Raw genomic sequence first — 27,801 nt, forward strand, 5'->3', positions numbered from 1 at the left:
GCCATGAGATTTCATAGGATTTGGAGTCACTATTGAAGACTCTCAGTGCACTCCCTCCTGACTGTATACCACTGTGCTGCCACCTCTGTTGGATCTGTCCTTCCAGTGAGAAAGGACATATCCAGCGATGGTGATGATGGTGTCTGGGACGTCACCTGTAAGGTATGATTCCATGAGTATGTCTACATCAGTTAAGTGTTGCCTGAGGGATGGTCCTAGGTAGAATAATCACATATGTCACTGGAACAAATGTATTGATTTGACAAACTTTTTATCTTTTTTTTATTATGTTGATGCTGATGTATCCTTGTGTCATGTGGTTTTGGAACTGGATTTGAAACAAACCAGTTGAATAGAAAACAAAGTCAAGAATTGCCTTTAGACTTAGACTTCAAAGTAATGCTATTTATTATGCATTAATAGAAAATATTGTTATATAGCGTAATCATAGATATACCAGGTTCTGATGTAGAATTAGATTTGGTAAAGGGGGGGTCTACAATTTTCATATATTCATGTTCGTGTACTATCAAGACCCATTTAAATGTTTAACTTATGCTGTTTTGCTGTGAGGAGGGTTAAGAAACTAGATAGTGCTTTGATTAGAACACATCTTTTCATTTTGGATTTGATTCAAATTGGCCCTGAATACCAAGATTAAATTGGCCTTCTCTGCACATAAAGATTCTAAGTGAAATTAATTTAGAAGCTGCCAGTCTCAAATACAAAGGCCATAAATATACATGTTTTACCAGGATGTTGCTGGCAATGAGGGTTTGAGTTATAAAAATAGGTTGGATAAGCTGGGACTTTTTTTAACTGGAGTGTAAGAAAGTTGAGGGGTGACCTTATAGAGGTTTATAAAATCATAACATGTATAGATAAGGTGAATAGCAAGAGTCTGTTTCCCTAGTGAAGGGGAGTTCAAAACAAGGGGCTGTATTTTTAAGGTGAGAGGAGAAAGATTTAAAAAGGATGTGAGGGACAATTTTTTTACACGGAGAGTGGTTCATGTATGGAATGAACTTCCGGAGGAAGTGGTGGATGCAGGTACAGTTACAATGTTAAATGACATTTGGATAAATACATGAATAGGAAAGATTTAGAAAGGTATGGGCCAAACACAGGCAGATGGGGCTAGTTTAGTTTGGGAATATGGTCAGTGTGGACTGGTTGGACTGAAGGGTCCGTTTCCATTGACTCTATGACTCTCCCATTGTCGAATGTAATGTTGGGTCATCTTCCAAAGATAGTGTACTATTTGGTCCAACTCCATCCATACTTGCTGTTTATCCTCACTGATGCTCAGCTCAAAAGGTTTTCTCCAGGCTCCTGATATACTTATACAATACTCCACAGAGCTCCCCAAGTTATTTTCCCTGCCATAAATTGCTCATCAATTTAGTTTTTTGGGTGGAAATGAACCCTTCCGATAAGGTCTCAAATTTGCTTTGGGTGTCTGGTAATTGACTTCCTTTGTGGGTACTTAAGTCAGATTTGTCCCCTTAGCCGTTATTGGACTAATGGGTTACACGGTAGCTCAGTGGTTAGCACTGCTGCCTCACAGCACCAGGGTCCCAGGTTCGATTCCAGCCTTGAGCAACTGTCTGTGTGGAGTCGTAGAGTCAAGGAGAAGTACAGCATGGAAACAGACCCTTCGGTCCAATCTGCCCAAGCCAACCAGATATCCCAACCCAATCTAGTCCCACCTGCCAGCACCAGACCCATATCCCTCCAAACCCTTCGTCTTCATATACCCATCCAAATGCCTCTTAAATGTTGCCATTGTACCAGCCTCCACCACTTACTTTGGCAGCTCATTCCATACATATACCACCCTCTGCATGAAAAAGTTGTCCCTTAGGTGTCTTTTGTATCTTTCCTCTCTCACCCTAAACCTATGGCCTATAGTTCTGGACTCCCCAACCGCAGGGAAAAGACTTTGCCTATTGATCCTATCCATGCCCCTCAAAATGATGTAAACCTCTAAGGTCACCCCTCAGCCTCCAATGCTGCAGGGAAAACAACCCCAGCCTGTTCAGCCTCTCCCTACAGCTCAAATCCTCCAATCCTGGCAACATGCTTGTAATTCTTTTCTGAACCCTTTCAAGTTCCACAACACCTTTCCGATAGGAAGGAGACCAGAATTGCACGCAATATTGCAACAGTGGCCTAACCAATGTCCTGTACAGCCGCAACATGACCTCCCAACTCCTGTACTCAATACTCTGACCAATAAAGGAAAGCATACCAAATGCCTTCTTCACTATCCTATCTACCTGCGACTCCACTTTCAAGGAGCTATGAACCTGCACTCCAAGGTATCTTTGTTCAGCACATTCTTCCCGTATCTGCATGGGTTTCCTCTGAGTATTCTGGTTTCCTCCCACAGTCCAAAGATGTGCAGGTCAGGTGAATTGGCCATGCTAAGTTGCCCATAGTATTAGGCACATTAGTCAGAAGGAAGTGGGTCTGGTTGGGTTACTCTTCGGAGAGTCGGTGTGGACTAGTTGGGCCAAAGGTCCTGTTTCCACACTGTAGGGAATCTAATCTAATACTGCTTCCCCTTTTGAAGATATGTTTCCCTGATTGCCAACTGTAAAATTATGTTTGAGAGTGTTCTGGTGGCTTCTATGGAGGGATTTTATCTGCAAGACCTGGACAGCACCAATTCATAAGTGGCAAGTAACACTGTACCACACAAGTGTTAGGCAATATCCATCTCCAATAGGGTGGCATGGTGGTTCAGTGGTTAGCCCTGCTGCCTCACAGCGCCAGGGACCTGGGTTTGATTTCAGCCTCGGGTGACTGTCTCTGTGGAACTTGCACGTTTGCCCGATGCAGTGTAGTGGGTTACTCTGCATTTGCCTGCATTAGTAGAGCTCCAACAACACTCAAGCTTAACCCATCCAAGATCAAATGGCTGGTTTGATTGGCAGCCCATTCACCATCTTAAACAGGCACTCTTTCCATCTCTACTCTCAGTTTCAACAATGTAATAATGTACAAGATATAATATCATAACTCCAAAATCTCCTTTCATGACACATTGCAACTCTGTAAGCTCTACGTCAGGGACAAGGGCAGCACATAAATGGCTATGCCACCTGCAAATTCCCTTCCAAGTCAGTCAACATCCTGACTTGGGCTATATGGTTATTCCTTTGTTCTCATGGAGTCAAAATATTGGAACACTGTCATTAAGAGTACACAAGTGTACCCAGAACACATGTATTACAGCATTTAAAGTAAGTGGTTTTCTAACACCTGATCAAGGACAACTAGAGGACAGTAATAAATATAGGTCTAATCAGCAACACCCACATGCTATCAACTAATTAAAAAATGAGGGCTATGCACAAAGAAGGATAGAAACAACAATATTATAGGTAACTCAAAACGCTAACAGCATGTAAGTAGAGTATGTGGTAGGAGGCAGGGCCGGGCCTATTGGGTAAAACAAAAGTAATATATGTTTAGTGACACAGGGCAAGAATAAAATGATAAATGAATACTTGGCTTCACTGTTTACCAAGTAAAAAGTATTAGTAGATTGATAAGCAAGATCTATCAGAAAGGCTAGCTACTCTTCAGGTAGAGAAGTCTTCTTGGTCATAAGAATATTAGAAATAGGAGTAGACGTAGACTATTTAGTCTTCAAGCCTACTCCACCATTCAGTACAATCATGACTGATCTCTGATTGGCCCAGGTGGCTTGAATCCAAAGTTGCTAAGGTAATGGGTGATGGAGCCAATGGAAGCACTTGCCATAATCTTTCAATACATGCTAGAGAATTGGAAAGTGACAAATGTTGACACCCCTGCTCAAGTAGGACGGTAAAGTCACCTCTGATAACTATAAGCTGGTCAATTTAACATCAATGTTGGGTTGATCAGGGGACAAAATTAACAAGCACTTAAAGAGCTGTGAATTATTTAAGGACTGTTAGCATGGATTTGTAAAAGATAGATCAGGTTCGGGGGGGTGGGGGAGTTGGGGGATGCTGGGCTAGTGGTATTGTAGCTGGACTATTCATCCTGAAACCAGGTAACATTCTGAGGACTTTGGTTCAAACCTGCCATGGTGGATGGTGAAATTTTGAATTCAATAAATATCTGGAATTAAGAATCTTAACAATGATCATGAGTCATTATCAGTCAGAAATACCTTTTAGGGAAGGAAACTGCCATCCTTACCTGATCTACCTACATGTGACTCCAGACCGCTTTCTGGACAACTAAGGATAGGCAATATAGTTGCCAGCAACACCCACATCCTGTGAATGAATAAAAAAGTGTATGATGAACTAGATTTTGGGTGAAGTAATGACAGTTGATGAAAATAATACAGCAGATTGTCAAATGGAATTTTAAGAAGCAGTTTGATGAAATATCTCATAAAAAGTGGCTAGAGAAATTGGCTCTCTGGTCAAAAAAAGGAGGCATAGATTAGTTAGAGACAGCTGGGGTTGAAAGAATCCTTAGAGTATAAGGACAGTAGGAATATACTTAAGAAGGAAATCAGTAGGGCAAAAAAGGGGATATGAGATAGCTTTGGCAAATAGAATTAAGGAGAATCCAAAGAGATTCTATAAATACATTAAAGGCAAAAGTGTAACTAGGGAGAGAATAGGGCCCTTTAAAGATCAACATTACCACCTGTGTGTGGAACCACAGGAGATGGGTGAGATACTAAGTGAATATTTTGCATCAGTATTTATTGTGGAAAATGACATAGAAACTATGGATCTTGGGGTAATAAATAGTGATGTATTGAAAACAGTTCATATTACAGAAGAGGAGGAGTTGGACATCTTAAAATTCATAAAGGTGTTTAAATCCCCAGGACTTTATCAGGTGTTTCCCAGAATTTTGTGGGAAGCGAGGGAAGAGATTGCTGGGCCTTTGCTGAGATGTTTATATCGATAGCCATGTGTGAGGTGCTGAAAAACTGAATGTGGTGCCATTTTTAAAGAAAGCTGGTAAGGAAAAGCCAGAGAGCTATAGACCAATGAGCCTTACATTAATGGTGGGTAAATTGTTGGAGGAAATTCTGAGGGACAGGATTTACATGTATTTGGAAAAACAAGGACTGATTAGGGATATGCAACATGGCTTTTGCATGGAAAATCGTGTCTCACTAACTTGATTGAGTTTTTTGGAGAGGGGACAAAGAAGATTGATGAAAGCAGAGCATTTAACAAGATTCCACATGGCAGACTGGTTAGTAAAGTTAGATCACATCCAGGAAGAGCTAGACATTTGGATACAAAATTTACTTGAAGGTAGGAGACAGATGGTGGTGTGGAGGGTTGTTTTTTGAACTAAGACCTGTGACCAGTGGTGTGACGGTAGGACCAGTGCTGGGTCCATTACTTTTCTTCATTTACATAAATGTTTTGGATGCGAATGTAGGAGATGTGGTTAGTGACACCAAAATAGATGTATTGGACAGTGAAGAAGATTATTTCAGAGTACAACAGGACCTTGGGCAGATGGGCTGACAAGTGGCAGCTGGAGTTCTAATCAAATAAGTGTGAGATGTTGCATTTTGGTAAGGCAAACCAGGGCAGGACTTGTACTGTTTATGGTAGGGCCCTAGGGAGTGTTGCCAAACAGAGACCTAGGAGTGCAGGTGCATGGTTTCTTGAAAATGGAGTTGCAGGAAGGCAGGGTGGTGAAGAAGGAACTTGGCACACTTGCCTTCATTGATTATAACACTACGTATAGGAGTTGGAATGTCATATTTCTGCTCTATAGGATATTAGTGAGATCACTTTTGAAATACTGTGTACAATTCTGGGTCGTCCTTCTGTAGCAAGGAAGTTGTTAAACTTGAGAGGGAGCAGAAAAGATTTACAAGAATGCTGCCAGGGCTGAAAAGTTTGAGAAATAGGGAGAGTCTGAATAGGCTAGGGTTTTTTTCCCCTCAGGTGACCTTCTAGACATTTATAAAATCATGAGGGGCATGGATAGGGTGACTAGCCAAGGTGTTTTTCCAAGGATGGGGAGTCCAAAGCTAGAGGGCATAGGTTAAGGTGAGAGAGTAAAGATTTAAAAGAGACCTGAGGAAGCAACCTTTTTATGCAGAGGGTGGTGCATGCATGAAATAGAGGAACAGGAAGTGGTGGAGTCAGATACAATTACAACTGCATGGGTACATGAATATGAAGGATTTAGAGGGAATATGGACCAAATAATAACAAATGCGACTAGATAGAACAAAGAACATCAGATCTGGATATCTGGTTGGCGCAGATGATTTGGACCGATGGATTTGTTTCCATCCTGGTATGACTGTATTAAATCATGGTGTTAATAAGGCATTTAATAATCCTTCTCAATTTACAACTCTCTATTGCTCACTTGCTTTCTTAACACTTTTTTTTTAATGCATACCTGCATGCCCACACCGCCCATGTCGTTCTTTAACTTGCAACAAAGGAGTGAGTGTATACTCCCACCCCTGTCATCTGGATAAGATCAGGGAGCAGAGCTGAGTAAAGTGGCCATTCCCAAGGAGAAACTGAATAGCCTGAAGGTGGATAAATCACCTAGGCCAGATGGACTACATCCGAGAGCTATAAAGGAGGTATCTGAAGAGATAATGGAGGCATTAGTGGTGATTAGATTAGATTAGATTACTTACAGTGTGGAAACAGGCCCTTCGGCCCAACAAGTCCACACTGCCCTGCCGAAGCGTAACCCGCCTATACCCCTACCCCTACATCTACATCTACCCCTTACCTAACACTACGGGCAATTTAGCATGGCCAATTCACCTGACCTGCACATCTTTGGACTGTGGGAGGAAACCGGAGCACCCGGAGGAAACCCACGCAGACACGGGTAGAACATGCAAACTCCACACAGTCAGTCGCCTGAGGCGGGAATTGAACGCGGGTCTCTGGCACTGTGAGGCAACAGTGCTAACCACTGTGCCACCGTGCCGCCCACTTTCAGGAATTGCTAGAGTCAGGGATGGTCACAGAGGATTGGAAAATCACTAACATGACACCCCTGTTTAAAAAGGGAGTAAGGCAAAAGACAGAAAATTAAAGGCCGATTAACCTAACCTTGGTCATGGGTAAGATTTTGGAGTGTATTATAAAAGATAAGATTTCTGAGTACTTGGAACTCTATTGTAAAATAGGGCAAAGTCAGCATGGTTTCATCAAGAAGAGGTCATACCTGACAAATCTGCTCAAATTCTTTGAGGAAATAACAAGCAGGTTAGACCAAGGAGAGCCAATGGATGTTATCTACCTGGACTTTAAGAAGGCCTTTGACAAGGTGCTGCACAGGAGTCTGCTGAGTAAGGTAAGGGCCCATGGTGTCAGAGGCAAGGTGCCAGCATGGATAGAAGATTGGCTGCATGGCAGAAAGCAGCGACTGTGGATAAAAGGGTCTTCTTCATGATGGCAGCCAATGACAATGGTGTTCTGCAAGGCTCAGTGTTGGGACCACAACTTTTCACTTTATACATAAATGATCTAAAGGAAGGAACTGAGGGCATTCTGGCCAAGTTTGCAGACAATACAAAGATAAGTAGAGAGATAGGTGGTACTGAGGAGGCAGAGAGACTGCAGAAGGACTTGGTCAGATTAGGAGAGTGGGCAAAGAAGTGGCAGATGGAGTACCACGTGGGAAAGTGTGAGCTCATGCAGTTTGGTAAGAAGAATAGAAACATGGACTCTTTTCTAAATGAGGAGAAAATTCAGAAGTCTGAAGTGCAAAGAGACTTGGGAGGATTAGTCCAGGATTCTCTGAAGGTTAACTTGCAGGTTGAGTCAGTAGTTCGGAAGGCAAATGCAATGTTGATGTTTATTTTGAAAGGACTTGAATATAAAAACAGGGATTTATTTCTAAGGCTCTATTATGCTCTGGTCAAGCCACATTTGAAGGACTGTGAGCAGTTTTGTGGCTCCATATCTCAGGAAGGACATACTGGCCCTGCAGCATGTTCGGGGGAAATTTGTGAGTATGGTCCCAGGAATGAAAAGCTTAACTTATGACGAACATTTGAGAACTCTACAGTCTATATTCGATACAGTTTAGAAGGATGAGGGGGGATCTATTTGCAACTTACATAACACTGAATAGGCTGGACAGAGTGAATGTTGGAAGGATATTTTCATTGGCAGGAGAGACTAGGCCCTGAGGACACAGCCTTGGAGTAAAGGGAAGTCCTTTTAGAATGGTGATAAGGATAAACTACTTCAGCCAGAGAGTAGTGAAGCTATGGAATTCACTGCCACAGAAAGCTGTGGGGGTCAAGTCATTAAGTATATCTAAAACCAAAATAGATAGGTTTTTGAATATCATGGGGATCAAGGATTACAGGGAGAAAGTAGGAGAATGGTGTTGAAAAACCAATCAGCCACGATTGAATGAAGGAGCAGACTCGATGGGCTGAATGGCCTAATTTCTGTTCCTCTGTATTATGGTCTTATAAGTACCACTTCTCCCAGCTACTATCAGTTCAGAAGAAGGGTTAGTGAACTCCAACATGTTAACTCTGCTTTCTACAGGTGCTGCAAACTTGCTGAGTTTCTCCAGCAATTTCTGCTTTCATTTCAGATCTTCAATATCTGCATTTCTTTGTTTTATGTCGAGATGGAGGTCAGTTAGAGGTTTGGGGCAAATACAGTCCTGGGTGTGACCCGCTGTCAGTCTTCAAAGAGTGTATGGGGAGCCTGCAGGGTTAATTGGGGATTTGCAGACTCCACCTACTTTTATTGGTAAATGTTTCTTTGTACATATGCAATCCATGCAGTGGATCGCATCATTCATTGGTAATATCTTCGCTAACATTGTCATCGCAGTGAAGTTAGCAGCAATAACTTAAAAGGAAGTGCTGGGCTAAAGTAACCTGTTATTTGTGGACCTTCCAAGGTTGCTGTGGGACAAGGAAGACAATTCCATCATATATCGTAAAGGTAAGATAATGGACTCAAGTGGACGCAGTGGAAAATGGAATAGCTGAGGAGCGTCTGAGATGGAAAGGGGGTCAGGGCGCAGCAGGCACACTCTTTTGAATGCAGTGTGTTAATCACTCAGCCTGTGCAAGTATTTGGCTTGCATTGTGCATGCAAACTGCAGTCTCCATTTGTTTCTTTTGTATTCCTTTTATCTGGCTGTAAATAAAAGTTCATGTTTGAACTTGTTGCTGGCTTGCGTGTACATGGTTTCCTCTACTGGTCAATGACAGGATGTGAGTGACCACTGCCCTCTGTGGAAAGAGTCTCAAGGACCTAAAGAGGGTCTTTAGGTGGAATGTATTTGAGGACAAAATAAAGTGTGTGGCTTGGAAGATAAACAGTGTCTAGTTTGATAGAGTATGGTTACATTTGCATGAGAATGTCAACCATGCCTGCTATATGCCATGAGCAGAGTTGCTTTGTGACTGCTATGGCATTACTCTGTCAAAGTCAGAGGTCACATGACATCAGGTTATATTTGAAACCAATAGCTTTTGGAGCACAACCCCTTCATCAGGAGCTGGAATTGGATATGAGGGACACTGTCGGCATAGTTAATATATAATGTCGGGTAAGATACAGTGAGAAATCTCACTAGGCTTCACAGTGAGAATCTATCCAAAAAATGTGATGTAGCTTGCACTTATCCAAAGAAAACTAAGTTTCGATCCAAGTTCTTTGAAAATAGCAAGGCACATTCAGAGAATTGTTAATAAAGCATATAGGATCTCAAGTACAACTGACTGGCTGTGCTTTTCCAGCGTCACACTTTTTGATCACTGAATTCCCCACTATCAACATCCTGAGGATTATCATTGACCGGAATTCAACTGGACTTACCACATAAACAAGTGGCGACAAGAGCAGGTCAGAAGCTAGGAGTCCTGCAGCGAATAACTCATATCCTGACTTCCAAAAGCCTGTCTACCATTGAAACCATCCAGGACAAAGCAGTCAGTTTGATTGGCACTACATCCACAAGTATCCAATCCCTCCACCACTGACGCTCAATAGCAACAGTATGTATTATCTACAAGATGCACTGCAGAAGTTCACCAAAGATCCTCAGACTGCACCTTCCAAACCCACGACCATTACTATCTAGAAGGACAAGAGCAGCAATAAAACCTTTTTCTATTTCAAGCTACTCACCACCCTGACTTGGAAATATATCACCATTCCTTCACTGTTGCTGCGTCAAAATCTTGGAATTCCATCCTTAATGGCATTGTGGATCAACCCACAGCAGGTGGACTACAGCAATTCAAGAAGGCAACTCACCACTGCCTTCTCAAGGGCAACTAGGGATGGGCAGTAAGTGCTGGCCAGCCAGCAAAATCCATATCTCGCACATAAATAAATAAATAAAGAGTTCTTTCAAGGACAGGGCATAGAACAGGAGGTTGATCAGTAAGAGACACATTTATCCTTTCTTGCAATCCCAATTGCCCTCCTTTTCCCATAACCTCAACCAATGACATGCCACCCCCTTCGAAACAATAATTAAATCTACAGTGACTGACTGTCCATCCTGGGAGTCTAGGAGATATTATACAATTACAGCCACAAATTTCCTCATGACACTATTAAGTTCTGAAGCTACCAGCCTGTTGGACCTTCTCATTCCATGCCCAGTTCCCAGTTGAAAATCCATTGACTGCTCATTGGGTACCTGATTGTCAGAAGTTCCAATGAGCTTTCACCTTCTGACAAGCGAAAGGTTTCTGTCCTCCAATCTCACCCACTTTTGGGCTTAGTCTGAAAATGGATAAGGTACTGCATTTTGATTCTTTTTTTTTTATGAAAATGAGCGCTTTGTAGTAGATGTGTACAGTTGTTCCTGTGCAAATACCTGTTCAAAATAATGGCTCTTTGCCAAATGCTAGCAGGTAATCTTGATAAGAGCAATATAATCAGTCCTAAGTATTCATTATTTTCTTTAGCTTTGAAATTACACCTGTGTCTGTTAAGCATACAAGTCTTCTGTCATGTTTTGTATCAAGTATTTTAGCAGTGATAAAGACTGATGTTAAAATAACCAGCACAATAATTTCATAGATTCAAGTAAGTGTAATTTCAAATCCTGTGTAAATAAATTGAAATGAATAAATACAAGTTGATTTTTTACGATGAGAGTTGATTATTACAGTTCTTTTCTTCCACAATGTGACTCATTGTTTATTCTCTTCTAGATGTCAGGAGGAGTGCCCTGTTGGCAGCTACGGCTTACAGTGTGCCCAAAGGTGTGAGTGCCTCAATGGAGCTGAATGTTACCACGTTAATGGAGCATGTCTTTGTGAGCCAGGGTTCTCAGGTGATCGTTGTCAAGACAGAATGTGTCCAGATGGGTTATATGGACTGAAGTGCAACAAGCAGTGTCCTTGCAGTGGCAAACACAGTCAAAGGTATTTTTAAAAATTAACATGAATCATGAAATGATTTCATGCAAAGGTAAAATAATTTGTCTTTTATGGTGTCATAAGATGTACTCAACCAGTCAAGTTGTATGCTCATAAGGAGGTCAAAAGCTGCTTTTGTACAGATTTCTTGCTATATTCTATCTAATATTGGAAATGTAATGTAAGGTTTTCCAACATTGTTTCCTGAAGATGGAGAACACAACTTTCACTCTGAAGTGCACTTAAATGAGATAGAGTGATAGGTTATTTCACAAATCTCGTATTCCATTATTTCCTCCTTATTTATATTAATTTATGCTCCTACCAAACTAAACTCACATGTATGATTGAGAAGCTTTAAAATGAAAAGGAGAAAAGTAAATAATTTATGTTTCTGTAATACCTCTAATGACTTCAATACGGGTACTTTATCTTGAAGTGTCTTTACTAGTGTGAGATAGAAAACAAGACACAACACAGCAAGGTCTCACAAAAAATAGTGATAATAAGCAGATCACCTGGATATTTTTCTGAACAATATTTTAGTGTTTTGCTGTTGGTTGAATTATTGATCAAGAAACCAAGGAGACTATTACTTTATCCATTAATTTACAAATCAGGCACCAAGAATATTCAATTTTTTCAATTTTTTTCACTTCATAGTTTAGCTTTTCTTGTAATGTTTGATAGAATTTCAATTAAATCAAATAAATCCAAAGTGAGGGAATTTTAATCTGACATATGGCTATTTTATTTACTGTTCCAACAAAGTTATCAATGTTTTAATGTATTTTGGTACAAGTTTTGAACTTTATAACATTAAAATAGAAGATGTTGATTCTCTGACCAACATTAAGACACTTGCTTAGCCTCAACTTTTTAAACTATTAAAAAATCTGACAAAAAAGAGTTTTCGACTTGGAGCATATACTAAATCATATTCTAAAGTATGTTTTAGATCCCTAATCCAAAAATATGAAATTAGGACAGAATAAAATTACCCAGAAAGTTAGCATGTCCTAATCAAGTGACAATGCTATGAGGTACAGTACAATGAACCCCAGGGTGAGTATTCATTTTCCTAATAGGCAACATGTCCCAATTTTTTAACTTACAGAATTTTAGAAATATGCGCTTTTCTCTTCACAAGGGTGTGAAAATCTGGATTTTGTTCTCCTTGACTCTATGACTTCTATAAATGCTTGGATGTATATTGTCGAAAAGTGTGGTGCTAGATAAGCACAGTCTGTCAGGCAGCATCCGAGGAGCAGGAGAGTTGACATTTTGATCATAAGTTCTTCATCAGGAATGAGGGGGTGGCCCAAGGGGGCTGAAAGATAAATGGGGTTGGGGGGAAATGGTAGCTGGGAATGCAATAGGTAGATGAAGGTGAAGGGGTGATGGGAATAGGTCGGAGAGGAGGGTGGAGCAGATAGGTGGGAAGGAAGATGGACTGGTAGGACAGTTCAAGGGGGTGGTGCCGAGTTGGAAGGTTGGATAAGAGATAAGGTGAGGGAGGGGAAACTGGTGAAATCAACATTGATCCTGTGTGGTTAGAGGATCCCAAGGCGGAAGATGAGGCGTTCTTTCTCCAGGCTTCGGGTGGCTAGAATTTGGCAGTTGAGGAGGCCCAGGATTTGCATGTCCTTGGTGGAATTGGAAAGGGAGTTTGGCCACCCGGCAGTGGTGTTATTTAGTGCGTGTGTCCCAGAGATGTTCTCTGAAACATTCTGCATGTTGGCATCCTGTCTCCCCAATGTAGAGGAGACTACATCGAATGTGGATGTATGTTGTCAATATAAATTCTTAAAACCTGAGGTCAATGGATTTTGTTCAGTGAGGGCAACAAGGTATGTGGAGCAATTCAGATAAATAAAACTGAAATACAGCAGAATCATTTCTAACAAGAATGACCGAACAGGATTAACAGGCTGAACATCCTCTTTATATTATACAAAGGGAAATCAAATCGATGAATGTAGGATCAATGGTACCAAGTTGGCTAACAATTACATATTAAAACTTATTTCAGTGAAGAAGATGATAAGAACACTAATTGGGCTGGTAAACAGGTGCATGATCTCATTTTACATGCTTTGAGCACTCTTGTGGTGCAGATCTCGTGTCCCTATCATTCAGCCAGAAGACCTAGGTTTAGGTTTTCGTCATTTATATAAATGATTTGGATGTGAGCTTAAGAGATATAGTTAGTAAGTTTGCAGATGACACCAAAATTGGAGGTGTAGTGGACAGCGAAGAAGGTTACCTCGGATTATAACGGGATCTTGATCAGATGGACCAATGGGCTGAGGACTGGCAGATGGAGCTTAATTTAGATAAATGTAAGGTGCTGCATTTTGGGAAAATGAACCTTAGCAGGACTTATACACTTAATTGTAAGGTCCTAGGGAGTAGTGCTGAACAAAGAGACCTTGAAGTGCAGGTTTCATAGCTCCTTGAAAGTAGAGTCGCACATTGATATGCTTTCCTTTATTGGTCAGAGTATTGACTACAGGAGTTGAGAGGTCATGTTGCGGCTGTACAGGACATTGGTTAGATCACTATTGGAATATTGCGTGCAATTCTGGTCTCCTTTCTATCGGAAGGATGTTGTGAAACTTGAAAGGGTTCAGAAAAGATTTACAAGGATGTTGCCAGGGTTGGAGGATTTGAACTATGGCAAGAGGTTGAATAGGCTGGGGCTGTTTTCTCTGTAGCATCGGGGGCTGAGAGGTGACCTTATAAAGATTTATAAAATCATGAGGGGCATGGATAGGGTAAATAGACAAAGTCATTTCCTTGGGGTGGGGGAGTCCAGAACTAGAGGGCATAGGTTTAGGGTGAGAGGGGAAAGATATAAAAGAGACTTAAGGGGCAACGTTTCATTCAGAGGATGGTACGTGTGTGGAATGGGCTGCCAGAGGATGTGGTGGAGGCTAGTACAATTGCAACATTTAAAAGGCATCTGGATGGGTATATGAACAGGAAGGGTTTGGAGGGATATGGGCCAGGTGCTGGCAGGTTGGAATATCTGGTCGGCATGGACGGGTTGGACCCGTTTCTGTAGAATGATAAACTTATTTCCTATGGGCCATTTAAAATTTATTTTTGAATTAAAGCTTCCTGAAACTCCAAGAAACTGAAAACTAAAACCACTTTAAAATTATTTATGCAAATGTAAGAAAGTTTTTTTTACCCTAGCAATTAAGCATCATACTCTCATTGCTACTTAAAAGTTTTCTACATAAGTGTTTCAGTTAATTACTAAGTGTTAACTTAAAATTAAGAACCATTTCCTAAGAGAGGGCTTGATGAATGTCATGATTTGCTGAATTATAGAAATGAAAAAATGAAGAGTCTGTTAAATAGGAAATTAGCAACATGTTCCACAGCTACTTGTAAGATAAAAACATCTGTCATTTCCTTCAAGAAACAGATACAGAATAGCAATTGGGACAAGTAAACGAGATACAAAATTGAAGGAGTAATAAAATGTTCAAATACAAAAGCAAAAGACTGTGGCACCTGGAAGATCAGGTAGAAACTTACAATGGTTTTGGTTGATGATTTTTGTTAAATACGTCAACTGGAGAAATGTCAGTTAATTCTGAACAAAAATACATTTAGCAACATGAAAAAGATTAAACAATTTGAGATCGTTGCTCACCCAAAGCGTAATCAGTTTTCCATATGTGATTCTTACTGGGTAATTTTTAAAAGTGCCTCAAGCATTATTTTTGCAAATTAAACAACATATTATATGCAGTAAATTATGTAATTTTGAATATATTTTTATGCTATTTTGTATAGGATAGAGTGAATGTTGTATTACTTATTAATCATTCTGTACTAATCTGTCAAAGCAACAGGAGAATCCATCATCATCCATGCTAATAAACAGGCAAATTCTGGTATGTTACCATGACACCAGTCCTGTGATACCATAAACCTTGAGCTCCTACATCATTGTCGTGACTAATGTCTTTTCCCTAATATCTTGGATTGTACCATACTCAGAATATTGACTTGGTGAAATCAGAATCAATCTCCTACACATCAGATTATGCCATCACTATCCTGTGACAAAACATTGTGCAATAGTGGTCTGATTATGAACCACCCACAGAATGCTGCTCTAGAACCTTTCTCTGCATTTCTATTCAAATCAAGGTTGAGATTGAGAACTTTTTTAATGCAAAGTCGAGGTTTACACCTTTTCATTTTGGAACACTTTTTAATGTATCATTTGTTTGTGCCACTGCATTCTACAGTATATTCTGTAGAGCGATATTTAACCAAACTATATCATTCTAATCTTGAGAGTTTGACATTTTCATTCAACGTTAACAGCTAGTTCCTCTAATTATATTATTTGCCATCATGGTTTAAAACAAAATATTCAACATATCAATGTAATAGGTTAGAAAATAGATTATACTTCCTTGTGAGTAATCAGCTCTTTTTAAAAAAAACACTCTTTCTTCAAATATTGAATTTCATTCAGAGGCAGCAGGACATTTTAGAAATGTGACTACAACTGAGTAAATTTATTTTGGTTCAATGTTAAATTGAAATGCTGTATGAGCGATTAATGGTCTCAATAGAAAGATCTAAATTAATTTTATTCCTGTTCCATAGAAGTCCTTGCCAAACATTTACATTAACTATGCAATAGTCAGGATTTCATTTGGGAGTTGTTCACTTTGATTTTTTTTTATTTTTGTGTATTCAAAGAAATAAGTTCACTGTTATGTAATAAATTCATAAAACATTGTTGACTCTTTGATGCTCTTTTCAGCTGCCACCCTTTATCTGGTGAATGTTCTTGTAAAGCGGGCTGGACTGGGCTATACTGCAATGAGACTTGTTCCTCTGGGTTTCATGGAGAGAACTGTCAGCAAATCTGTAACTGTCAGAATGGGGCTGATTGTGACAGTATCACTGGTAAATGTGTTTGTGCTCCGGGATTTGAGGTGAGTGGTTTTATTTAGGTAACATATGTGGAAATAGAGAGATCATAGACAAGAATTATAGAATGATTGCTTCGCAGAAGGAGGCTGTTTAGTTAGTCAAACCCGTGCCAGCTCTCTGCAAGAGCAATATAATTAGTCCCAATGCCAGTTCTTTCATAACGCTGCACAATTTTTCTCTTTGGGTAATTTTCAAATTCCCTTTTGAGAACTTTGCTCAAAACTGCCTGTGTCACTCTTTTCAGCAGTACATGCCAGACTGTAATCACTATGTTTATAAAAATTGTTTCTTTGTTGCCTTTTCATTGCAACCATGACCTCTTTCTCAATCCTTCCAACAGTGGAAGCATTATATCTACCCACTCAGTCTCAACCTCGCACTGTTGTAAATGCCTCTTTTAAATCTCCTCTAAACTTTCTCAAAGGAGAACAACCCCGATTTCTTCAATCTCTCCATGTAACTGAATCAAAATTGCACAGAATTGTTACAGTGAACTTTATCAATCTTTTCTGCACCCTGTACAAAGATGTCACATCCTTTATAAACTGTGGTGCCGAGAATTAGACACAGTACTCTAAATGAAACTATTATTTTATGAAGGTTCATCCTTTATAACTAATAATTATCAGTTTTGTTTAAGTTATGTGGAGATACTTTGTCACAGCTTCATCAGAAAATACCACAGGCTGTGAGATAAAAGTTTAGTGCCCTTGATCCCTCATTTCTGATCTGCCAGCCTCAGTCATGACACTGTGAAGAGGCAATTTCCAAAGTCTTCATGCTTTGCTGACAATAGCAAGAGAAAAACAACTTGTGTTTGTATAGTGATTTTAAGCAATAACATATCCAAAGAACTATGTAAGAGCATTACCAAGCTAAATTGGGCATCATACTACTTAAGAAAATATTAGAACAGGTGATCAAAAACATGGCCAAAATGTTAGGTCTTAAGGAGGCTCTTGAATAATGATAGATACAGAGTTGGAGAGGTTTAGAGTGGGAATGCCCAAGCTTAGGGTATTGGCAACTAAAGGCAGAGCCAGTAATGATGGAACAACTAAAATTGAAGGTTTCTCAAGAAGCCAGAAGCAAAGGTTTCTCAGAAGTTGTGGGACTGTAGGAGATCAGAGAGATGTGGAGGAACAAATCCATAGAAGAAGTGGAAAACAAGACTGAGAATTTTAAAATTCAAGAAGTTGCTTGACCAGGAGCCAATGTGGGTCACTGAGCACAGAGGTGTAGAAGGAACAGAACTTACAGCAAGTAAGGACATGGGCAGCAAGGATTTGGGTGACCCAAAAGAGTGAAAAACATGGAGGCCTGGGAATATTTGCTCACAACTTCCTTGGCTCCATTTGGCACATGCTTGTGAAAATAAACCAGCAGATTTCCTGAAGAAGGGCTTATGCCCGAAACGTCGATTCTCCTGTTCCTTTGATGCTGCCTGACATGCTGCGCTTTTCCAGCAACACATTTTTAAGCAGGATATATTGTGTAGAACAACAGAAATCATGTACAATCTATAATACAGTGTATTTTTTTTATGACAATGGGTGTGACATTTATATACACATACGTATTAAGAGGAATTACTTTGCTCGTAGAATGATTAATCTTTGGGATAATTTTGCGAGACAAAATAGTTGAAACAAAAACATGGGACTTTTCAGAATGTAGCTGGGTGCAATCACAGGAGAACTAAAATGAGTCTCAATTACTTTTCCTTGTCCTTCACTTTTCTTATGACTGATTACCTCTAAATCTAATTCTTTCTCTGCAAAAGCCAACTGTGAAGACTGTCTCCTACTCATTCATAGCACTCGAGATCTCCTTAACTTTCATAAAAACTCAGTAAAGCTGCTTTTATGGGAATAGACTATTTTTATCACATTATACTCAGAAACCGCAAATACAACAAAATGAAGAATGTCACAGGGACCCTGATGGAACTCCCTTGATTGTTGAAAGCGAGACCACCTGTGAAACGTATACCCTGTCAGATTTTTGATTTTACTGTCTGGATGTTATCATTACAATGTGACGAGGAGCTCTGTTTTTTTCAAAATAGAAATTGCTATTGTGACAGCAGGTGAATCCAGTGGTTTTTGAGCTTCCTTTCATTGTATTCCTAGGCACATCTAGACAGTAAAGACAGTATTTAAGGAAGGCAGAAAGGATATGAGAGAGTAGCATAGAAAACCTGCCAGTTCCAGAGATTATTTAATAGAGAGGTAAGCTTTTTCCCAGGGTGAAGGATTCAGTAACAAGAGGTCACGCTTTCAAGGTGAGAGGTGAAAAGTTTAAGGGGGGTACACGCGGAAAGTACTTTACACAGAGGGTGGTAGGTGCCTGGAACGCTTTGCCAGCAGAAGTAGTGGAGGCAGGCACGGTAGATTCATTTAAGATGCGTCTGGACAGATGCATGAGTAGCTAGGGAGCAGAGGGATAGAGATGCTTAGGAATTGGGCGACAAGTTTAGACATTAGATTTGGATCGGCTCAGGGTTGGAGGGCTGAAGGGCCTGTTCCTGGGCTGTAAATTTTCTTTGTTCTTTAGGAATTAGTAGAATGACAGGCTGGCTGGCCCCCAACCAGCAAAACTAATAATAGGAGTCTGCAACTGATCAGGATGCTACTTGGGCAATCTGGCAAGATTGCTTTTGCGATCAAGTGTTGGTGGGGGGTCTGGCCAATCCCTGCAGCAAAGAAAGATTGCAATTATCAGTAAGGAAGCCATTCTCTTCTTTAATGGACTGTTGAGAACAATGCTATTCCCGCTGGTCTGCAAGTGCCATTAATGCTGTGAAAGAAGATGCTTACTTCACCTTCCTGTCTCAATCTGCTCATTACCTCAGTTCTGTCTGTTTATAATCTTTTAAGTCTTGCAGTCTTTTAGCCATAGTACAACTCAGTGGTAGCCTTGGCTCAATGTGGCACTGAGTCCCGTTCCAGCAAATTATGTGACTGTCAATTAAGAACTACAATCACAGTCCCAGTGACAAATGGAATATCTGAGAGTTAGTCTTGGTGGACAAACATTTGTTGCAATCTTACATTGAAATGGAAATTGCCAATTACTGTGTTCTTTAGTGGCTGAAACATTCCTTCATTTGCAGTTCTGACTTGTCATATATATAAGTGATAACAGTTCAGGTCACTGAGGAAGAATAACATATACAATTACAGTTTTAATATTTACATGTTTAGTTAATTCATTTAAAACTTTATGTATATTGTAGATGTCCTGTTGCTGAAAATGGACATTTACAGTCTGTTTAGCTGGCTTCTCTATAAGAACTAACTGCTGGTCATAGTGTTAAGATCTCTCATTGATACACCAGGGATTACCCCTTCTCATATTGATCAGTAATTAGACTTTAATTTATTTGTATTTTTATACAAATTATTTTTTCTGCCTCTTTAATCCAATTCAAATTTACTTTGAAAGAATTGTGGAAGTCACATAATGAACAGAATTCACATGATTTCACCATCAGATTGAAATTATGACCTAAGTGAGATAAGTATCATTTAATTATGCTGTTGAATACATTGCTTCAGCATATGCTTCTAGTTTCTCCAGTGGCACTTAGTTATTTGTGCATGAGAAGTTAATTGGAGTCCATGTGAATCTGCAGTGTGGGGAAAAGAGAAAACCCGATTAGGAAAATCTGACAGCCTCACAGCAGTCAGTTAAAAGTGAAGAACTACATGCTTTCTCAAGCCAAAAATCACACAATGCCAGGTCATAGTCCAACAGGTTTATTTGGAAGCACTAGCTGCACCTTCATCAGGTAGCTGTTTCCCAAGCCAGTTGGTATTATGTGATTTAGCTAAGGAATTCCTCCTGTGAATGTTTCTTCTTTGTAGAAAGTGATCAAGCTTTTCCTGTAATGGCAAAAAGTTTGTTCATATGGAGTTCATGCATTAGAAAAGGCATTCATTAAGATGTAAATTAACATAATCAGCTTTCAGTCTTACACAGAAAATTTGCAGTTGAATAAAAACTTCACAACACATCATGTAATGAAATCAGAGCAGCAGAACATATTCTGCCACGCATCCTTGCTTGCATCCTTTTTTGTGCCTGATTTCCTTTCTTTTGATGAAGATATGCACACCTGGTATTTAATGATTACAAGTATTAAGACTGGGCTTCAACTGTCAAGGACTGTGTCAGCCAGAGCAATGCATAGAATACTTGCTGCAGTAAGTATAATATCTTGCACTCAGCACTCACTTAATTGACGAGGCTTTTTTTCCATAAATTTCCAGGATTATGTTTGTTGACCTCAAAATGTGTTATCCTGTAAAACGACAGATGAATAAAAAGCCATTAATTTTATTTTGGAAATAACAAAGATCAAACCGGGGTGAATTTCAGAATTCTCCTGTTTGTGCATGTTAGCATCTTGAAAACAGCCACAGATTACTGTGGGAAAAAGTAGCACCATTCACCAGGGCTCCCACAGCATTTTCATTACAGTTATAGCAGACAACCAGGAGAATGCTGAGAAGCTCAGCTTATTATTTGTGAAAGGTCTCTGCAAATATCAGATTACACATGGGTGAAATACATGATAGTATGACAATAAAAGCACCATATATCCCAGTCTCCATTTCACACATGTTTCAACAGTTTGGGATCCATTAAACTGTTGGTGAGGATGGTTTGATACCAATGGATATTGAGTACTAGGAATAGCATGAGAATTTGCTCAAATTTACAAGCATGCCGACATAATGTAAATTATTTTAAGAGGAAACGATAGCCTTGTGGTATTATCTCTAGACTATTAATCTAGAATCTCAGCCAGTTTCAAAACCTGCCATGACAGATGGTGGAATTTGAATTCAATAAAAGCTATCTGGAATTAATAATCTACTGATGACCATGAAACCATTGTGGATTGTTGGAAAACCCATATGACTCACTAATGTCCTTCAGAGAAGGACTCCAAATCCACAGCAATGTGGTTGACTCTCAGCTGCCCTCTGGAAATGGCCTAGCAAGCTACTCAGTTGTAATAATCGCTTCAAACACTCAAGAAAGAAGTGGTACGGGATGGACCATCTGGCATTGACTAGGTACTGGAAAAGACAACTGCAGGAACAGCCTTGTCGACCTTGCAAAGTTCTCCTTACTGGGGGCTAGTGCCAAAATTGGGAGACTTGTTGCACAGACTTGTCAAGCACTAACCTGACACAGTTGTAATTACAGCATCATACCTTACAGACAATGGTCCACAAGCAACCATCACCATCCCTAGATATGCCCTGTAACACCAGCAGGACAGACCCAGCAGAGATGGTGGCAGAGTGGTATACAGTCTGGAGGGTGTTGCCCTGGGAGTATTTAACTTTGACTCTGGACTCCATGAAGTCTCATGTCTTCAGGTTAAACATGGGCAGGGAGACCTCCTGCTGATTACCACATACTATTCTCCCTTGGCTGATGAATCAGTACTCCTCCATGTTAAACAACGTTTGGAGGAAGCATTGTGAGTGGCAAGGGCACAAAATGTACTTTGACTGGAAGATTCAGTGTCCACCACCAAGAGTGGTTTGGCAGCAGTAATACTGATCGAGCTGGTCAGGTCCTAAAGGACATAGCTGCTAGACTGAGTCTGTTGTAAATAATGAGAGAACCAAGAAGTCCCTGTGGAGACAAAGTCCCACCTTCACATTGAGAATATCCTGCATTCTGTAGAACTATCACTGTGTACACTCGAACAGATCTAGCAACTCAAAACTCCATGAGGTGCAGTAGGCCATCAACAACAATAGAATTATACTCCAGCACAAAATGCAATCTCATGGCCCGGCATAATTCCCCACTCAACCATTGTAACAAGCCAAGGGATTCACCTTGGTACAATGGAGAGCGCAGGAAAGCATATGAGGAGAGCACCAGGCATACCTGAAAATGAAGTATCAACCTTATGGAGCTACCAAACGAGATTACTTATAAGCCAAACAGCACAAGCAGCGAATCATAGAGAAGTACAGCATGGAAACAGACCCTTTGGTCCAACTTGTCCATGCTGACCAGATATCCTAAGTTAATCTAGTTCCATTTGCCAGCAATTTGCCCATATCCTTCTAAACCCTATGTCCTATAGGGCCTGATGAGCTCAACCAGTGGTGTTGCTCCCAAGTCACTCTAGATGGTGGACATTGAAATCCTCCACCCAAAGTACATTTTACACCCTTGTTCAATGCTTCCTCCATGTGTAATTCAACATGGAGAAGTACTGATTCACCAGTCAAGGAAGGACAGCACGTGGTAATCAGCAGGAGGTTGCCCTGCCTATCCAGATGCCTTTAAAACATTATAATTGTACCAGCCTCCACCGACTCCTCCGGCAGGTCATTTCATACATGCATCACCCTCTGCATGAAAAATTTCACTCTGTGTTAGACAGAACTAAGGAATCCCACAACCAATGAATCAGGTCTGTACTCTGCAGTCCTGCCACATCCAATGGTGGTGGGCAATTAAACAACTCACTGGAGGAAGAGGTTCCACAAATATCCCATCCTCAATAATGAAAGGGCCCAATAAGTAAGTACAAAAAATAAGGCCAAAGCCTTCACAACAGTCTTCAGCCAGAAGTGCCAAGTGAATGATCCATTTCGGCCTCCTCCAGTAGTTCCTAGTATTAGAGATACCAGTCTTAATCAATTTGATCCACTCTATGTGATATCAAGAAATGGTTGGAGACACTGGATACTACAAAGGCTATGGGCTCTGACATCATTCTAACAATAGTACTGAAGACTTGTGCTCCAGAACTTGCTGCTCTCCTAGCCAAGTTTTTTAAGAACAGTTACAACACTGGCATCTACCAAACAATGCAGAAATTGGCCGAAGTATTTCCTGTACTTAAAAAGCAGGACAAATCCAATCCAGCCAATTACTGTCCTATCAGTCTGCTCTCGTTCAACAGTAAATTGATGAAAGGTGCTATCAACAGTGCAATCAAGCAGTATCTGCTCAGCAATTCCTAGTTTGAGCTCCACCAGGGCCACTCAGTTCCTGACCTCATCACAGCCTTAGTTCTACTTTCTATTTGCAGAATGTTGCTGTTCAAGTTACTACCAGGATGCCTGTTAAACTGGAACGCTGCCTACAAATATAAATACATTTGAGGAATGCTGGAAGGCTCCGAAAGCCTTCTGCTCTCCATCTGTAAATCCCTCTTCTAAAGAAAGTGTGCAATATTGCTCTTTTCTATGTCACTTCCTTCTTTTCAAGCACTGTATTACAGTTTCTTCTTAGCATTAAATATTATTAATTACAAGCTATACCCTAATATAATCCTCAGCTGGGAGACTGTAAAAGCTATAAGGGCTAACATTGCAATTGCCCTGCCAAATACATTCCCTTAATCATGCAAGCCTGTGACTAGTTAAGCTTTGAGGAGATGTATAAGCTGCAGTTCAGGTACATTTCCGTAATCTTTGTGAAATCTCATTCCACTTATTATAGTTTTTAAAAACTGGCTGTCAGAATCACATGTTGAAGAAGGTTTTATTTTTAAAAGTCTATTATTCTAATGAATACAACATAGGATTTGCAACAAAGAAGAGGAAGCAGGCTATTTTGCTTGTCCATTATTCAATATGATGATGGCTGATTATTCACTTCAATGTCTTTATCCCACACCATCCCCATATTTCTTTATGTCACCAGTATTTAGAAATTGTCAATGTTCAGTTTAAACATGTTCACTGACTGAGCTTCCACTGTCGGCACAGAGTTCCCTCTGGTGCACAGAATTCCAAAGACTAACAACCTCTGAGTTAAAAACAAATTCTTCTCAACATGGCTTCTTCCGTTTTTTGAAAATACATCCCCAGGTTCTAGACTCCTGACAGAACAGGCTGCAGCTTGTCCATTACCATTACTTGACAAATATAGCATAAAAAATATTTGAATAAACTGATATTTAGATTTGCAGTTCAGCAAAGAAAATAAACAAAGTCATTGGATAAATGCAAGGTATTACATTTTGATAAAATGAATAAGGGCAGAAATTGGATGTAGGTTTGCTTGCTGAGCTGGAAGGTTCATTTCCAGATATTTTGTCACCCTACTAGAATACATCATCAGTGGGTCTCTGGGCAAAGCACTGCTGATGATTCCTGTTTTCTATTTATATGTTTGGGTTTCTTTGGGTTGGTGATATCATTTCCTGTGGTGATGTCATTTCCTGTTCTTTTTCTCAGGCGGTGTAGATGGGATCTAACTCAATGTGTTTATTGATAGAGTTCCGGTTGGAATGCCATGCTTCTAGGAATCCTTGTGCGTGTCTCTGTTTGGCTTGTCCTAGGATGGATGTGTTGTCCCAGTCAAAGCAGTGTCCTTCCTTATCTGAATGTAAGGATACTAGTGAGAGAGGGCATGTCATTTTGTGGCTGGTTGATGTTCATGTTAGACAGCGACAAAAACAGAAAATGAAAAAACTAGACCTGCAGAAAAAACTAGACAAACTTAAACAAAGTAACAACACTGACAACACAGAAGCATGGATAAAAAAAACTTATCTGACCGACCCTTAACAAACTGAAAAAGCCGTCTTAGTAAGACGATTAAATTACAACTGCCAGGATGCGGACAAGAACGATTTCTTAGCAGCATTAGAAACAACACTAAAAGAGGACCAACTCACAGAAGAAACCCAGCAAACTATCAGACAGACAGTCGCACCAACATTAAGCAGAAAAAAGGAAGGAAACACACTCAGTATGCAAGAAAAGAAAGATAAAACATTGTTATCCTACCTGCGGACAAAGGACACTTGATAGCCATTCTAAATCGAAGAGACTATATTGAAAAATCGAACACACTACATACAGATGCTAACACTTATTAACAAGTGGCAATAGACCTGACCCCACAACTAGAGAGCCGAATCACAGCCCTAATCAAAAACCTTCAGAAATCTGGAGAAATAAATAAGACCGACTTCCAAAAAATGAAACCAGACGGATCCAACACACACGCTTCTACAGATAATTCAAAATTCACAAACCAGGAGCTCCCCTCAGACCCATAGTCTTGCTACCTGGAACAGCAACTTACAGATTGGCTAAGGAGCTACACCAAAGACTAAAACACTTTAGTAGAAGACTCAATCCACTCCGTCCACTTCATCCAAGAATTCCTGAAGGCCATCAAAGACACTAAATAGAAGAGGATGAAATAATGGTCTCCTTTGATGTAACAGCCCTGTTTACATCGATCAACATTAACCTGGCCAAGGAAACACTGACTGCATGTTGGAAGACCCAAAGACACATACACCAAACACAGCCAACTTCATCAACAAGGACAGTTTCGTCAAGTCGGTGAACCTATGCCTTACCACCCACTTCACTTTCAACAACAAAACCTATAGACAAACCAACAGAATACCCACGGGATCTATGATATCAGGGTTCTTAGCAGAGACAGTAATGCAGAGACTGGAACAAACAGCTCTGTCAACCATCCAACCCAAACTTTGGGTCCACTACGTGGATGACACCTTTGTCATCACTAAACGAAACAAATTAGAGGAAACCTTCAAGACCATCAATAATACCCTTACTGGCATAAGATTCACCAAAAAGGGGGAAAACAACAAACTGTCGTTCCTAGATGTCACATTAGAGCGAACAGCCAATGGGGAACTTCAAACCAGCGTTTACAGGAAAACAACACACACGGACCAAATACTGAACTACAGAAACAATCATCCCAACACCCACAAACGAAGCTGCATCAGAACATTATTTCAACAAGCTGACACACACTGCAGCACAGAGGAACTACACAGAGCAGAGGAAAATCACCTGTACCAAGTATTAAAAAGAATGGATACCCAATGAACACAGTCTGCCGATTTCTCAGCAACAAACCCAAACAAGCAGACAAAACACGTCCAGAAACCCTAGCCACTCAGCCCTACATCAAAGGCATCTTGGAAATGACTGCCAGACTACTCAGACCCCTTGGCATCATGGTAGCCCACAAACCCACCAACACACTAAAACAGCAGCTAGTGAAAGACCCTATACAAACAACAAGCAAAACTAATGTCATTTACAAAGTCCTGTGCAAGAACTGTAACAAACACTACCCTTGGACAAACAGGCAGAAAGGTAGCCACTGGGATACATGAACATCAACAAGCCACAAAGCGACATAACCCTCTCTCAGTAGTATCCTTACATACAGATAAGGAAGGACACCACTTCGACTGGGACAACACATCCATCCTAGGACAAGCCAAACAGAGACATGCACGAGAATTCCTAGGAGCATGACATTCCAGCCAGAACTCTATCTACAAACACATGGAGTTAGATCCCATCTACCAACCCTTGAGAAAAAGAACAGGAAATGACATCACCACAGGAAATGATATCACCAACCCAAAGAAACCCAAACATTTAAAAGAAAGCAGGAATCATCAGCAATGCTTTGCCCGGAGGCCCACTGAAGATGTTACCTAGTAGGGTGACTAAACATCTGAAAATGAACCTTGCAGCTCAGCAAGCAAACTTACATCCAGAACCTCAACCTAAGCTACAAATCTTCTCAAAACTCGCTAAGGGCAAAAGTTATACAGTTAATGGTAGGGCCCTAGGCAGTGTTGTCAAACAGAGTTGAGAGTGGGGTGCTGGAAAGGCACAGCAGGTCAGGCAGCATCCGAGGAGCAGGAGAATCAACCTTTCGGGCAAGAGCCTTTCATCAGGGATGAGTGTTGTTGAACAGAAAGACTTAGGGGTTCAAGTATATAGTTCCTTGAATGTTACATCACAGGTAAATAGACCAGTTAAGGCGTTTAGCACGCTTGCCTTCTTTGCTCAGACCATTGGGTATAGGATTTGGGACATAAAATGTTGAGGTTGTACAGGTTGTTGGTGAGACCACTTTTGGAGTACTGAGTACAGTTCTGGTTACCCCACTCTTGCAAGGATATTATTAAATTGGGGAGGGTTTAGAAAAGATTTACCAGGCTGTTGCTAGGACTAGAGGGTTTCACAGGTAGACTGGATAGTTCACACGCTTCCCTTTATCGTGATTGTAATGAGATCAGCCAGGTGGGGGTCCAATCAGGGAACCCTGGCTGACGGATATAAGCAGGAGTGTCGGGAGTCTGTCCTCTCTAAGAGCTGGCTTTCAGGAGGCAGCTCCAGTGTCCAGTACTGTGCACGTTGAAGGGTGACTTGGTGACAAGATAGTGGCCTTCTTGGAGTTATTTCAGCTTCCATTGCTCAGACATTGACTGTAGGAGTTAGAATATCATGTTTAGATTGCACAGGATGTTAGTGAGTCCACTTTAGTTGTACACAGTACAATTCTAGTAACCCTGCTATAGGAAGGAAGTTATGAAATTGGAGACAATTCAGAAAAGATCGACTAGGATGTTGCCAGGACCAGAAGGTTTCTGTAGCCGC

At 40.5% G+C, this 27,801-nt stretch overlaps 1 protein-coding gene across 4 annotated transcripts in view; it reads left to right on the top strand.

The window, feature by feature from the left end:
- megf11 (multiple EGF-like-domains 11) overlaps nucleotides 1-27,801 on the top strand; it is a 487,483-nt gene that overhangs the window by 376,015 nt on the left and 83,667 nt on the right. For all 4 annotated transcript variants that reach the window (XM_072565386.1, XM_072565385.1, XM_072565387.1 and 1 more), the window contains 2 exons: nucleotides 11,174-11,386; nucleotides 16,179-16,353. In XM_072565386.1, the coding sequence (XP_072421487.1) occupies nucleotides 11,174-11,386; nucleotides 16,179-16,353 (388 nt within the window). The remainder of the gene's footprint in view (nucleotides 1-11,173; nucleotides 11,387-16,178; nucleotides 16,354-27,801) is intronic.

Source organism: Chiloscyllium punctatum, chromosome 48, assembly GCF_047496795.1.
Source record: "Chiloscyllium punctatum isolate Juve2018m chromosome 48, sChiPun1.3, whole genome shotgun sequence".
Classification (NCBI taxonomy): Eukaryota; Metazoa; Chordata; class Chondrichthyes; order Orectolobiformes; family Hemiscylliidae; genus Chiloscyllium; species Chiloscyllium punctatum.